The sequence below is a fragment of the Colobus angolensis genome, unplaced genomic scaffold (genome assembly GCF_000951035.1).
Source record: "Colobus angolensis palliatus isolate OR3802 unplaced genomic scaffold, Cang.pa_1.0 Scaffold164, whole genome shotgun sequence".
In the NCBI taxonomy this organism is placed as follows: domain Eukaryota; kingdom Metazoa; phylum Chordata; class Mammalia; order Primates; family Cercopithecidae; genus Colobus; species Colobus angolensis.
In genome coordinates, this window is record NW_012114755.1 from 2030302 (window position 1) to 2046255 (window position 15954).

Here is a 15954-nt window from a genome sequence, read left to right on the forward strand (position 1 = left end):
GTATGTGTCTAGGAATTTATCCATTTCTTCTAGATTTTCTAGTTTACTTGTGTAGAGGTGTTTATAGTATTCTCTGATGGTAGTTTGCATCTCTGTGGGATCGGTGATGATATCCCCTTTATCATTTTTTATTGTGTCAATTTGACTCTTCTCTCTTTTCTTATTAGTCTTGCTAGTGGTCTATCAATTTTGTTGATCTTTTCAAAAAACCAGCTCCTGGATTAACTGATTTTTTTGAAGGGTTTTTTGTGTCTCTATCTCCTTCAGTTCTGCTCTGATCTTTCCATGTTTAGTGCTTCCTTCAGGAGCTCTTGTATGCCAGTCCTGGTGGTGACAAAATCTCTCATCATTTGCTTGTCTGTAAAGGATTTTATTTCTCCTTCATTTATGAAGCTTAGTTTGGCTGGATATAAAATTATGGGTTGAAAAGTCTTTCCTTTAAGAATGTTGAATATTGGCCCCCACTCTCTTCTGGCTTGTAGAGTTTCTGCCGAGAAATCCAATGTTAGTCTGATGGACTTCCCTTTGTGGGTAATCTGACCTTTTCTCTGGCTGCCCTTAACATTTTTTCCTTCATTTCAACCTTGGTGAATCTGACAATTTTGTGTCTTGGGGTTCAGGAAATTCTCTGTATTTCCTGAATTTGAATGTTGCCTGCCTTGCTAGGTTGGGGAAGTTCTCCTGAATAATATCCTGCAGAGTGTTTTTCAACTTGGTTCCACTCTCCCCGTCACTTTCAGGTACACCAATCAGACGTAGATTTGGTCTTTTCACATAGTCCCATATTTATTGGAGGCTTTGTTCATTTCTTTTTACTCTTTTTTTCTCTAAACTTCTCTTCTTGCTTCATTTCATTCATCTGATCTTAAATCACTGACACCCTTTCTTCCAGTTGATCCAATCGGTTACTGAAGCTTGTACATGCAACACGTAGTTCTTGTGCCATGGTTTTGAGCTCCATCAGGTCATTTAAGGTCTTCTCTATGCTGTTTATTCTAGTTAGCCATTCATCTAATCTTTTTTCAAGGTTTTTAGCTTCTTTGTAATGGGTTCAAACATCCTCCTTTAGCTTGGAGAACTCTGTTATTACTGATCTTCTGAAGCCTTCTCTCAACTTGTCAAAGTCATTCTCCTTCCAGCTTTGTTCCATTGCTGGCAAGGAGCTGCGTTCCCTTGGAGAAGAGGAGGCGCTCGACGTTTAGAATTTTCAGCTTTTCTGCTCTGCTCTGGTTTCTCCCCATCTTTGTGGTTTTACCTATCTTTGGTCTTTGATGATGGTGACGTACAGATGGGGTTTTGGTGTGGATGTCCTTTCTCTTTGTTAGTTTTCCTTCTAACAGTCAGGACCCTCAGCTGCAGGTCTGCTGGAGTTTGCTGGAGGTCCACTCCAGACCCTGTTTGCCTGGGTATCACCAGTAGAGGCTGCAGAACTGCGAATATTACAGAACGGCAAATGGTGCTGCCTGATCGTTCCTCTGGAAGCTTCGTCTCAGAGGGGCACCTGGCTGTATGAGGTGTCAGTCGGCCCCTACTGGGAGGTGCCTCCCAGTTGGGCTACTCAAGGGTCAGGGACCCACTTGAGGAGGCAGTCTCTCTGTTCTCCCATCTCAAACTCCATGCCAGAAGAACCACTACTCTTTTCAAAGCTCAGTTGGAAATGCAGAAATCACCTGTCTTCTGCCTCACTCATGCTGGGAGCTGTAGACTGGAGCTATTCCTATTCGGCCATCTTGGAACAAAGACAATTCAGGTCTATTTTTTCTACAAGTAAGAGTTTTGCTAAATTATAAAACCCCATAATCAGAAGTATTGAATTTTTAAAAAATTAAATACACCTAATCCTGTCAATGTTAATCAAAATAAAAACTTCACAATGCTGTGGCATTTATGTGACCAATTGTTTTAGAATACAAATACCAGCTGTTTATCCCATGAACCACTTTTGCTAGGCTGAGGCTGTGAAAAATCCCAAGTCAATGTACGATTCTTTATGTTTTATCACACAAGGGATATATGTGGAGGGTACAGAGTGACACTGAACAGATCACAAAGCACAAGAGACATTAGTTATCTCCCTCCCCAGCATCTCCTTCATCTCCCTGGTTTTCTGAAGTCTACAGAGTGAGACTGTCCCTAAGTAACTGCATGATCAGAGTGCTGTCTTTATAAGATTCTTCATTCAGTGTATCCAATTCAGCAATTGCTTCATCAAATGCTGTTTTTGCCAGGCTGCAGGCCTTTTCAGTAGAGTTTAGAATCTCATAGTAAAAGACTGAGAAATTAAGTGCCAGACCAAGTCAAATTGGATGTGTAGGCTGTATTTCTTCTTTCTTACTAATTTCAAATGGTTCCTGGTAAGCCTGCTGGAAGTTCAACATAGTGGTTTGTTTGTTGTCTCCAGATGCCACTTCAGAAAGATACCTAAAATAATCTCCTTTCATTTTCAAGTAGAACACCTTTCTCTCTGGTTGTATAGAATTGGGAGTAAGATATTTGTCCAACAGCTCCAGAACGTCATTGCAGATGTCCTGCAGTTCTGCCTCCATCTTCTCATGGTACTCTCTGCCCACCTGCGGCTTCTTCTCTTTCCTCTGTTTTCTGCTTAATGCTGGAGTGACACGCCAGGAAGAGCGGCAGGCACCTATCACATTCTTGTAGGCAACAGAGAGATTTCTCTCTTTGTTGGAGAATTCATGCCTCCGTTCCCTGATTGCCTTCATGACTACAGCCATATCATCACAGCACTCAGCCTGCTCAGGGAGTTGGCTTTCTGTACCAGCTCACTTTTGTCCACTGTCATTCCTGTGGGAGGGCTGCAAGGGACAAGGATGCTTCCGAAAAAGCTCCGAGCGAGGTGACCACTTCCTTCCCAAGCCCACTCCTCAGGCAGTGGTGGCAGTGCCTGCCATTGCTGCAGCGATGGTGGCAGCAGCTCCTGTATTCAGATATTTTTAAAGTTCAAGCAAAATAAGGCAAAATGCATTATAACTTGGTTCTGTGTAGTCAAGAATTAACTTTACCCAAAGAGGGACCATGCCTTTGCCCTTGGCTCCTGGAGGTGATTTCTAAGCCCTTGGAACTTCCTGACTAATTAGAGTGTCCTGTATGTATACCAGACAGTCTAACAATGTGATTTATGGGGGGCTCTTTGGGCCATGCAGTGATAGTTAACAGCTCAACCTCTGGAGGAGCTGGAGACTAAAGGGCAACTCATAGGCAGTCAGTGGTGTCTATATGACCAAGCCCTGATAAAAACTCTAGACCCAAGGCTCAGGTGAGCTACCTTGATCGGTAATACTCCATGCATAATGATACATACTGTTACTGGGAAAAATCAGCACCGCCTATGACTCTACTGGGAGAAGACAACTAGAAGCGTTGCACTCAGAACTTTCTGAGTTGCACAAGTGTCTTAGCCTATTTTAATCTGTATCTTTTGCCATAAGTCATAACTGTGAGTATAACAGCTTTCAGTGACCTTTTAAAGTCCTTCTAGATAATTATAGAACCTTAGGGTGGCCTTGGGAAACCCTGAACTTGCAATGAGTGTCAGAAGTCAAGGTGGTTTTGTGAACTTCCAAACTTTACAGGTACTTAACTAAAGGGTATTTTCTTACCTAATCAAGAACTTATTCTTCATGGCAATTTGTAGAGTAAGTCAGTCTCCTTCAAATGAGGCTATGTAAAAAGGCAACACATCTTTCCACACTCACTGAACATACAGATTAAAATATGTCAGAGAGTGAGCTCCCTTTCACAGACTTAATATGAATTAAAGTCTTAGCTGTTCAGTCATCTGGACAGAATTTACACCAAATAAAAATCTCTAATTTCTTTTACTGTACTTAAAAAGTCCTTTAAAGTGAAAAAGCCAATTTCTATAAGAGTTTGGTTTAGAATTTCATATCCAAAGGGTGATTCATGAAATGATGGCTACTGAAGATTTCATTAGTTCCCATTTTATAGTATAAGGATGCACTAGCAAAAGGAATTTTAAAAACCTTTCTAAAAGAACTTGTCTTATAATCTATACATTTTATGACGGTTCTTGTGAGATAGGAGGGAAAATCCTTCTCCCATAGATTAGGTACCTAAATGATATGACTATAATTAAGCATTCAATCACATGCAACAGTGGTGGTATTCCATTAATTGGCACAGAAGTTACGAGAACTAATGAAAACTTAAGGGTCTTTTTATAGTTATGAATTTTTCACACATAAACACATCAACATGCTTTGTTAAAGCTATTATATCTGGTCTAATGGGTCAAATTATACTGATGCTAAATTTTTAAACCCCTATTTTTAAAAACACACATTTAAATCCTGGAATTTACATTGTATTTCTCTTTACAGAATATGTTCAGGCAAATGCTGCCATAACATCACCAAATAAGTCCTTGCCAAGACTCTCCAGCCAAAGCCATTAACACTCAAAATAGGAACCAAGCCGAGGCAGCAGTCGCTCGGCCTATAAAGGTCATAGTTCACCTGAGGAAGCTACAAACACCAAGATTAGACCTAGTCTTATCTCCATCACACATAGACTTCACTGTGAAGTATATCTAAACTTTTAAAAATCGAACTACTTTGTAAAAAAAAAAAAAAAGGAATTATAACTAAGATCCGAAATTAAAAAGTCGAAAAAGAAAAACCCAGAGTTTTTCAAAGAAGTAAAAGAAAAACTCATCAAAGTTCAAAATTCGATGAACCACGCCACTTTAAGATATTGTTTATGCAAACAAGTAAGAAAAAAGATTTGGTGGAAGATTCTCATCTACTTTGTGAACACTTACCAAACAAAACTTTTTTCTCAAACATCTTAGGAGAAATTTGAATTTTCTCTATACCTGCTATAACAAGAAGGAGAAGAGTTTCTGGCCTCCTGGGTTCACACCATTCTCCTGCCTCAGCCTCCTGGGTAGCTGGGACTGCAGGCGCCCGCCACCACGACCGGCTAATTTTTTGTATTTTTAGTAGAGATGGGGTTTCACCATGTTAGCCAGGATGGTCTCAACCTCCTGACCTCGTGATCCACCCGCCTCACCTCCCAAAGTGCTGGGATTACAGGCATGAGCCACCGTGCCCGGCCAAAAGTAGAGCCTCTGTAGGCCAAACACTTAATCTAAGATGGCCAGAGAAGAACAGCATTGGATAAGACAGTCAAGAAAAACTTGTCATGTTTACTGGCTTCTATCCTCAAAGAAATATTAACAGGTAAGCGCTCTTATTTTTCTTTACCTTTTCCTTTCTTTATCTAAATATACAGTATGGACTAAAGAGTGGAAACTACAGAAACAAATCATTCAGCTGCGGCATTTTCAGGGTTTTCCACTCCCACATTTTTAAACAACACTTTAATAAAGGTAAAACAAAGGTTCCTGAATCTCTGTTAATAGCAGCCTTCCAAACTTACTGTTTCTGATCCTTGTTTATTTGATTTTTAGAAACAAAATCTTAAAATGACATTTTTAAAACTCAGAGGTTAAAATATACAGTATTTATGAAGTTTTACCAAGAAAAATTCTGTGGTAGCTATTGGCTTTAACTGGGAATAAACACCTATTCTTCAGTTTTACTATTATTAAACTGCAACTAGTAAAAAGTCAAACTGTGTATATGTTAAGGGCCTAAAGCCTAGGATTGAGAGCTATAAATCAACTACAATCATCTATATAGCTTTTTAAAATAAGTCAGCCTTCAAAAGAGAATTTTCACACTCTGCTGAGACTGGAGTAAGGAACTGCCAAAGCCTTTTAAACTTCCTCTTTTTTTGCCGGGGCAGGGGTGGTGGCTGTGGTAGAGAAACTTTGTGGTGGCTCACCTGGTGCCCATCCATACCCACTATTTTTCAGGGATCTTGTATGTGAAACTGATTGAGATAGGTATAGTCAATTTATGTTTTGCGTCTATAGTAACAGGAAAAAGAATCTTTGTGTTAAGTTTCAATGCATACTACCAGTTAGGTTTTGTTTTTTTTTTTGCTACATGAATCGGTTTGTTCCTTCATTATTCACTGACTACCACATCCTCATTCCCCTAGTTAGAGTTTTCAAAACACTATGCAAACTGAGGTTGAAGATATCTATAGCACTCTGGTAAAAGGACTCTACAGAGATCAAACAAACCTGGAGATTCTGGCATAAGCAAAGTATAGTTGAGAGTACACCCTCCAAGGGACTTCATAAAGAGGCCAATCAGTCCACTGACATTCCTCAAACATAAATTCGTAACATTTGGAAGTATCACTGAGTGGAACACCATTCTTTTCTGGGTACCGTACTATATACTGACATTCTTGAACATTTGGTAAATTTTAAATCTTTCTTAATTCAGATTACACCATAAAATTAAAATCCAGGCTGGGCGAGGTGGCTCATGCCTGTAATCCCAGCACTTTGGGAGGCCAAGGCAGGTGGATCACCTGAGGTTAGGAGTTTGACCAGCCTGGCTAACATGGTGAAACCCCATCTCTACTAAAAATGCAAAAATTAGTGGGTGCGGTGGTGCACGCCTGTAGTGTCAGCTACTCAGGAGGCTGAGGCAGGAGAATCGCTTGAACCCAAGAGGCAGAGATTGCAGTGAGCCAAGATCACACCACTGCACTCCAGCCTAGGTGGCAGAGCGAAGCTCTGTCTCTAAAATAAAATAAAACACAATAAAATCTACAGAGTGAAACTGCTAAGTTTCAAAAAGAACAAGGGAGCCTGATGCAGTAGCTCACATCTGTAATCCGGGAGGCCAACGTGGGTGGATCACTTGAATCCAGGAGTTCAAGGCCAGCCTGGGCAATACAAAAATTAACCGAGCATGGTGGTGTGTGTCTACAATCGTAGCTACTCAAGAGACTGAGGTGGGAAGATCGCTTGAGCCCAGGAGATGGAGGTTGCAGTGGGCAGACAGCACTACTGCACTCCAGCCTGAGCAACAGAGCAAGACTAAGTATGAGTACCCATGAGACAGGAAGAAAATCAAGTGAGCATGGTGTTTTGGAAAACGAGAGGAAAGTGTATCAAGGAGGAAATAACCAACTGTGTGAAATGCTGCTGATAGGACAAGATGAGGATAGTAACTATCCATTGGATGTAACCTCAAAAAGGTTATTGGTAATCATGACCAGTTTTAGCAAAATGGTATGAGAAAAAGTCCAAAAGGAAGAGGTTTAAAAGAGAAAGGGAGAAGAGGTATTGAAGATAACAAAGACAGTTGTTTCAAGGAGTTATTCAGAGAAGAATAAAGATATCCAATAGTGGTGGCAGGAAAAGTGGAATAGAGAAGAGGATTCTTTTTTAAATTTTTTTTTCCCCCAGATGGAGTCCCACTCCATTGCCCAGGCTGGAGTGTAGTTGCCTGATCTCAGCTCACTGCAACCTCTGCCTCCACGGTTCAAGCAATTCTCCTGCCTCAGCTTCTTGAATAGCTAGGATTATAGGCATGCACCACCATGCTTGGCTAATTTTTTGTATTTTAAGTAGAGACGGGGTTTCACCATGTTGGCCAGGCTGGTCTCAAACTCCTGACCTCATGATCCGCCCACCTCGGCCTCCAAAGTGCTGGGATTACAGGCGTGAGCCACTGTTCCCGGCCTAAAAAAATTGTTTAGATACATAATATTTGCCTATATTTATGTGGGTAACGTGATATTTTGTCACCTGCACAGAATATAATGATCAAGTGAGGGTATTTAGGGTATCTATCGCCTTGAGTATTTATCATTTCCATGTGGTGGGAACATTTTAAGTCTTCTAGCTATTTTGAAATAGACAATACATTGTTAACTATAGTCACCCTACTCCGCTAACAAACATCAGAACTTATTCCTTCTATCTAACTGTATGTTTGTACTCATTAAACAACCTTTCTTCATAAACCCTATCCCACCCACACACACTTCTTAAGTCTCTGGTGTCTATCATTCTACTGTCTACCTCCAGAAGATCAAGTTTTTTAGCTCCCACGTGAGAACATTTGATATTTGTCTTTCTGTGCCTAGATTATTTCCAATTCCATCCATGATGCTACAATGACGTTTTCATTCTTTTTTAATGGCTGAATAGTATTCCATTGTGTACATATACCTCATTGTCCTTATCCATTCATCTGCTGATAAATACTTAGGTTCACTCCATATCTTAGCTAGTATAAATACTGTTGCTATAATAATGGGAGTACAGGTATTCCTTTAATATACTGATCTCCTTTCCTTTGGATAAATACCCAGGAGTGGGATTGCTGAACTGTCTGGTAGTTCTAATTTTAGTTTTTTTACAAATCGCCATACTGTTTTCCATGGTGGCTTTAATTTACATTCTCACCAACACTGTATGTCACCTTTTCTTCTCATCCTCACTAGCATTTGTTATTTTTCATTTTTTTATCTTTTTAATAACGGCCATTCAAACTCTTAGATTATATTTCTTTCTGGTTTTCATCTGCATTTTCCTGATGATGAGTGATATTGAGGATTTTTTCATGTACCTGTTGGCCATTTGTATATCTTCCTTTAAGAAATGTCTATTCATGTTCCTTGCCCACCTTTTAATGGTTTTTTGTTTTACTGTTGAGTGGTTTGAATACCTTGCATATTTATTAGTCCCTTGTCAGATGGGTACTTTGCAAATATTTTCTCCCACTCAACAGGTTGTCTCTTTACTTTGTTGACTATCTCCTTTGTTGTGCAGAAGCTTTTTTTTTGAGACAAGGTCTCACTCTGTTGCCCAGGGTGGAGTGCAGTGGCACGATCTCGGCTCACTGCAACCTCCACCTCCTGGGTTCAAGCAATTCTCTTGCCTCAGCCTCCTGAGTAGCTGGGATTACATAGGTGCACCACCATGCCCAGATTTTTGCATTTTTAGTTTTAGGAGAGACAGGGTTTTACCATGTTGACCAGGCTAGTTTTGAACTCCTCACCTCAAATGATTCACCCGCCTCAGCCTCCCAAAGTGCTGGGATTACAGGCGTGAGCCACTGCACCTGGCCCAGAAACTTTTTAATTTAGTATCATCTCAGTAGTCTATTTTTGTTGACTTTGCTTTTGAGATATTAACTATAAAATGGTTGTCTAGGCCAATGTCCTGAAGGGTTTCCCCTATGTCTTCTTCTAGTAGTTTTATAGTTTTGGGTCTTACATTAAGTCTTTAATCCATCTCAAGTTGACTTCTGTATGTAGTGCAAGATAGGGGTCCAGTTTCATTCTTCTGCATATGGATATCCAGTTTTCCCACCATTTATGGACAATGATGTCTTTTTCCCAATGTATGTTCTTGGCACCTTTGTTGAAAATCAGTTGGCTGTAAATATGTGGATTTACTTCTAGGTTCTTTATTCTGTTCCATTGGTCTGTTTCTGTTTTTATACCAATACCATGCTGTTTTGGTTACTATAACCTTGTAATGTATTTTGAAGTCAGGTAGTATAATGCTTCCAGCTTTGTTCTTTTAGCTCAAGATCACTTTGGCTATTTGGCTTCTTTTTTGGTTCCACATAAATTTTGTGATAGCTGTCTCTATTTCTATGAACAATGACATTGGTATTTTGATAGAGATTGCACTGAATCTGCAGACTGCTTTGGGTAATACAGTCATTTTTACAATATTAATTCTTCATGGGCATGAGATGTTTTTCCATTTGTTTGTCTGAAGAGGAGGACTCTTTAAAGTTTTTTTAGGGCATGGTTCTGTGTGCTGATGAGTCATCCAGTAGAGAATAAAACTTGAGAGGAAGGAATTGCTAAAGTGATGCCCCAAGTACATTAGAGGGGATAAGGTCTAGTGGAGAAATCTGTTTTAGATAGAAGCAAAGATAACCAACTTATGGTAACATGGAGAAGGCAGATATGGTGGTGCAGGTGGGAGACAGGCATAGATGAAGGTTGGACTCTAAAGAAATCTCTTACTTCTTTAGTTTTCTCAGTTGAAGAAAATTATATTTCAGGTAATGCTAATAAGCAAACACAAAAAGCAAAAACTACTGGTCTTCAATAATTTGCCTTATTTGACCTGCTCATATCAACCCATTTTACTTTCTTCTCTTAATGATGGTGATCTGTTTGCACATATAACCAAGCTAGGAAAATGTATGTATCTGCCAATAGTTCAACACATTTGGCTCACAAATAAAAACTATGTGATCAATAAATCTGATGAGTTAATCAGATTTACGTTCATGCCCTGGTAGAAGGTTCATTTACATGATAATAAGTCATTTACTTCAACTTTAAGATTATAGTACAGTATTATAGGTTTTCCTCTAAGAAGAAAGAGTAGTCCAAAATTTCACAAGTGAAATGTGGTTTTCACAACAGGGAGTTAGACTTTGCTTATATGGAGGAACACAAGTTTTCAAGGGTACTTACCAACAGTGGTCACTGGAGGCTGGGAAGGGTACTGAGAACTTGTTGTGGCAGGATATGGACCACCAGGTGGGTAAGGACAGCCTGGGTAACCACTACAGACAAGGACAAAAAACATTTAACATTTAAGATGACCCAACGTTACATTATTTTTAAGAACCCCATTCAGGAAGTTAAGCTTGATATATGGTTATTTTACCAGTTGATGAATTTATAGTTTTAGAGCTGCAAGTGTTTATTCAATTAAAGTTCTACGGAAATTGTATTAATGACACTGGATTTACTCTTAAATGGTTAAATGCTCTTGCTTGGTCTCAGTTATATGCGAGTCACCTTCATAGCAGCAGAAACTAACTAGAGTATTTCTAAGGACAATCCAACAGCATCAGAAGCAACAAGTAATTTGTTAGAGAACTTTTCTGATTTCTCAGTCTGTGGGAAAATGATACTATTTAATTTTTACCTGTGGCTTATTGGTAACCTTTGAGGATATTTAACCCGAAAACAGTTTTCTTTTCCTCTTTTGATAACATTCGTACCAAACTCGTATTTAAATAGTTTTTAAAAAACCTTTTTTCTCGTCTCTACTAAAAAATACAAAAAACTAGCCGGGCGAGGTGGCGGGCGCCTGTAGTCCCAGCTACTCGGGAGGCTGAGGCAGGAGAATGGCGTGAACCTGGGAGGCGGAGCTTGCAGTGAGCTGAGATCCGGTCACTGCACTCCAGCCTGGGCGACAGAGCGAGACTCCGTCTCAAAAAAAAAAAAAACAAAAACAAAAAAAAACCTTTTTTCTCACTTTCTGGACAGTTTCTGTCATTCAAGTGTTCATATCAAAGTCAGAGGAACTTTCCTTAGAGGTATTCTACTCCAATCACCCTTGCAACAATCTCTTACCTAAATAACATCTCTGACAAATGGTCATCTTTCTCTATATTTAACATTAAACATCATTTCAATATAATTTATAAATAGGAGTCCTAAATTTGCATGTTGGAAGATCACTCAACTATTTGGAGACTCCTAAAACTCAAATATTTGAGAACTTCTAACATTTTTCCCCTCAAGCTTCCCTTCTTCAGGTTAAATATTCTTTTTTTTTGAGATGGAGTCTCGCCCCATTGCCCAGGCTGGAGTGCAGTGGTGTGATCTCAGCTCACTGCAAGCTCCACCTCCCGGGTTCATGCCAATCTCCTGCCTCAGCCTCCCGAGTAGCTGGGACTACAGGCGCCCAACACCATGCCCAGCTAATTTTTTGTATTTTTAGTACAGACCGGGTTTCACTCTGTTAGCCAGGATGGTCACAATCTCCTGACATTGTGATCCGCCCGCCTCGGCCTCCCAAAGTGCTGGGATTACAGGTGTGAGCCACCGTGCCTGGCCCTAAATATTCTTAATTCCTTTAACCATTTGTCTCAGGACATGATTTTCAGATCTAATTGCTTTCCTCTGAATGCTTACTTGTCAGTGTTTCCCTTACAATGAAGAAGAAAATTAGAATAGGATGATTACTGGCTGCCTGGTTAGTTGGACAATAAATCTCAATTAATCCTACTTTACCTACAATTGTCAATTCTATGACATTTGCCTTTTACAAGCTCATTAAAATTACTGATTAAAAAGAGCCAGCCCAGATTGAGTGCAATGGGTCACACCTGTAATCCTAGCATTTTGGGAGGCTGAGGCAGGTGGATCACTTGAGTCCAGGAGTCCAAGGCAAGCCTAGACAACATGGCGAAACCACCGCTACAAAAATAGAAAAATTAGCCAGGTGTGGTGGCACACATCTGTAGTCCCAGGTACTCGGAAGGCTGAGGTTGAAAGATCACCTGAGCCCAGGAGGTCGAGGCTACACTAGCTGAGATTATGACACTGCACTCCAGCCTGGGTGATACAGTGAAGCTCCCGTCTCAAAAAAAAAAAAAAAACAAACAAAAAAAACCTAGCCTAGAGCCCTGGAGCAAGAGCTCCTTCTGAGTTTATGGTCAATAATCCTTTTTCAATGCAGTGGTTCAAACATTCTCCTATTTGTATTACCAGCTTCCACTTTATAACTTGTCCTCAACAAAGTTTTATATATGACTTGCTGAAGATTCAATGTAATCATGTTACTTCTCTTATATATCAGTGTAAGAACAAAATCAGGAAAAAAAAAAAGCATTTTTGTTCCTAGCGGACACACGCTGGAGGTTACTGAACACAGTACTTTTGTTTCTTCTAGTCTCTTCAGTAATCCATGCTATAATGTTGTAAAGAAATGTCAATCTTACTGAAATTTCTAAATCCACCGTTTTTGAAAACTGGGATAAATTGCTCTTTTTTTCTGGAGTTTCTCCCATTTTGCACACCTTTGCAAAGACAATGTGATCACATTGCTGAATTTTTCTGTAACTTGGTATAAAACTCTTCTAAGCCTACAGATATTAACTTCAGAGAAATCTCCATCTGTAGCTTTATTGTTCAGAAGTCCATTTCAATAGCATATCTTCAACAATTATTCCCTCTTACGTCCAAACCTCCTTTTTACTAGCAATTGTTCAGTAGAAAGACTTGTAATTTCAAGGCTTCAGGTAGGATTCCATTTCTAGAACTTAATCAGAAATTTTAGGGCCTCAAGAAATCTAAAATGTATAACCTGCTTATATATTACTACCAAAGGAATCTTTCTCTATTGTCCCTGACAAATGTTCTTCTAATCTCTGCTTACCTATCCAAAGTGACAGAATGCTTATTACCTTCCAAAAAGTTGTGAAACTAAGACAACCCAGAAATGAAATGTTTGCTAAATTAACTTTCAAAATCCTAGATATTATATATGTACATATATATATTTACCTATGCCATGTGTTCACAAATCTGGCTGCATTTATCCATGAGGATTATGACTGGGTTATATGAAACTAAGAAGAGTTAGAGTTAAATTTTCCTTGCTAATTGTTAGAGCAGCCGGAAGTCTCATCTTGGCATCAGTGTATGCCAGTCTTTTTTTTTTTTTTGAGACAGGTTCTCACTTTGTTGCCCAGGCTGGAGTACAGTGGTGCAATTATGGCTCACTGCATCCTCGAGCGGTAGGTTCAAGTGATCCTTCCACCTCACCCTCCCAAGTAGCTGGGACTACAGGTTCACACCACCATGCCTGGCTAATCTTCATTTTTTTTGTAGACATGAGGTCTACTATGTTGCCCAGGCTGGTCTCCAACTTCTGGGCTTAAGCAATCTTCCTACCTCAGCGTCCCAAAGCGCTGAGTGGAATTTTAAGTTAGCCCAAAGACCACCTTTGGAGAGTACTCCTAGATTACCACTGAAACAAGTATACATTTAAAACATGGGTTGGTAATTATTTATCATTGACTTTCTACTGTGTGTTATTAACAGACTGATCTCATTGTTAATTTAATTTAGTTCCCTACGTTATTACTAAATGGATAATAAAGGCTGATAGTACAGGTAGTCTATGAATTAAATTTAGTTACCTATGTTATTACTAAATGAATAAAGGTTGACAGTACAGGTAGTCTATGAATTAAATATCACGCAACAAGTCTGACCCCATTATCTGAACTATTAATTGATTTCTGCAATGTATAGAAAAGATAGGTTGTGCAGTTTTGTTTGAGACAGAGTCCTTGCTCTGTTGCCCAGGGTGGAGGGTAATGGCACGATCTTGGCTTACTGCAACCTCCACTTCCTGGGTTCAAGCAATTCTCCTACCTCAGCTTCCCAGAGAGCTGGGATTACAGGCATGTGCCACCACGCCTAGCTAATTTTGTATTTTTAGTAGAGATAGAGTTTCACTGTGTTGGCCAGGCTGGTCTTGAACTCCTGACCTCAGGACCTCAGGTGATCTGCCTGCATCGGCCTCCCAAAGTGCTGGGATTACAGGTGTGAGCTACCGCACCCGGCCTTATTGCTAGAATTTTAAGGTGTGTGTGTATAGTTTGACAGGAGTTTCTTTCAATCTAGAGAAAGGCAGCTTCTGGGCTGCATTTTTATTTTACAGAGGAAAGAAATGGGGTGAGTAATGACAATGATCTCAATTGGTTTTTGACCTTGAAGTCCTTGTTATTTCCCTTTTAAGAAATTTGTATATCCTCCCCAACTGCTAGGGAGGCTGAGGCAGGAGAATCACTTGAACCCAGGAGGTAGAGGTTGTAGTGAGCTGAGACTGCACCACTGTACTCCAGCCTGGGCAACAGAGCAAGACTCCGTCTCAAATAAATAAATAAATAAATAAATTCCAGCGATAAACCAAATTTTATCTTCCACTAAATTGCAACTAATTTAATGCCCTAATTAGCAAATTATTTTGATTCTAGATCTAATAGAAGAATTTGTAATACAATTATTCAAAAGATAATTTTTCATTACCTGGGATTGGGAGGGTATCCGGATGGGTATGGAGAGATTCCACCTGGCATGCCTGGCATGTAGGAAGCTAAAAACAATTTTTTCACATTGTAAAAATAATATACAAGGCCTGAATATGTAGGCTACTGAATAAGATATACATCACACTATCAATACACAGCAAAATTTCACACAGTTAAAAAATCCAATTCTCAGCACCAAAACAAAACAAATATCTTACCCTTTCATAATCCTCAAATCATTAAACATGAATTATAATACTTACGACAACCCCAACCAAAAGAAATGGCAACCAGGTCAACCTGGTCAGCTTTTAAAGTTCTCAAGAAGTCTATAACCTGAGATAAGAGCAGGTTTAATTTCAAACTTAGAGGAAGGTAATTCTGGTCTCCTTTGGTCCAAGGTTAACTTCTTAGAGAGTAACTTCTTTATTATATCTAATAAATCTTTTGATATTTCTTTTGTAACTGTTGACCAGTTTTAGTACAGCTGATTTTGTTGGCTTGTTTGAAGACTTTAAGAGACTTCAAATTACTATGAGAAGTCCTATACAAAACTTACATTATCCAGACTGTTAAAAACTAGTCTAGGTGACAGAGTGAGACCCTATCTCAAAATAAACAAACAAAACAAAAGCTCAGAAATACTAGGGATAAAAGGTTAAAATCCAGCAAGCTTAAAGAATACTTTATATATTCTTTAAAGAGAACATGAAAGCCAAAGAACTAAGATCAGTGGTGCCAAGAGGCTAATTAACATAGAGGAAGAAAAAGAGAAGTTAATCTTGACTTTAACTGACAAAAAAAAGAATAAAGAATCAGCCCTAGAGTGTTTAATGTGACTTACAGTGACTGAGTACAAAACTGAATTGCAACAGTGACAACAGTATGGTCTCTTTCTTGAATACTGCACGTCCAACGTAAACGTAAAACTCAAAGAAATTAGGGGAAAAAAATGTTGCAGGCCAGCCGCGGTGGCTCATGCCTATAATCCCAACACTTTGGGAAGCTGAGGCGGATTACTTGAGGTCAGGAGTTCAAGACCAGCCTGGCCAAAATGGTGAAACCCTGACTCTACTAAAAATACAAAAATTAGGCCGGGCGCGGTGGCTCAAGCCTGTAATCCCAGCACTTTGGGAGGCTGAGGCGGGCGGATCACGAGGTCAGGGATCGAGACCATCCTGGCTAACATGGTGAAACCCCGTCTCTACTAAAAAAAAAAAAAAAAAAAAAAAAA

At 39.5% G+C, this 15954-nt stretch overlaps 1 protein-coding gene across 1 annotated transcript in view; it reads right to left on the reverse strand.

Annotated features, from left to right (window-relative positions):
• TSG101 (tumor susceptibility 101) overlaps window positions 1–15954 on the reverse strand; it is a 55335-nt gene that overhangs the window by 13616 nt on the left and 25765 nt on the right. The window contains exons 6-7 of the mRNA XM_011937467.1: window positions 14719–14785; window positions 10357–10448 (exon numbers count right to left, since the gene is read on the reverse strand). Coding sequence (XP_011792857.1) covers window positions 10357–10448; window positions 14719–14785 — 159 coding nt within the window. The remainder of the gene's footprint in view (window positions 1–10356; window positions 10449–14718; window positions 14786–15954) is intronic.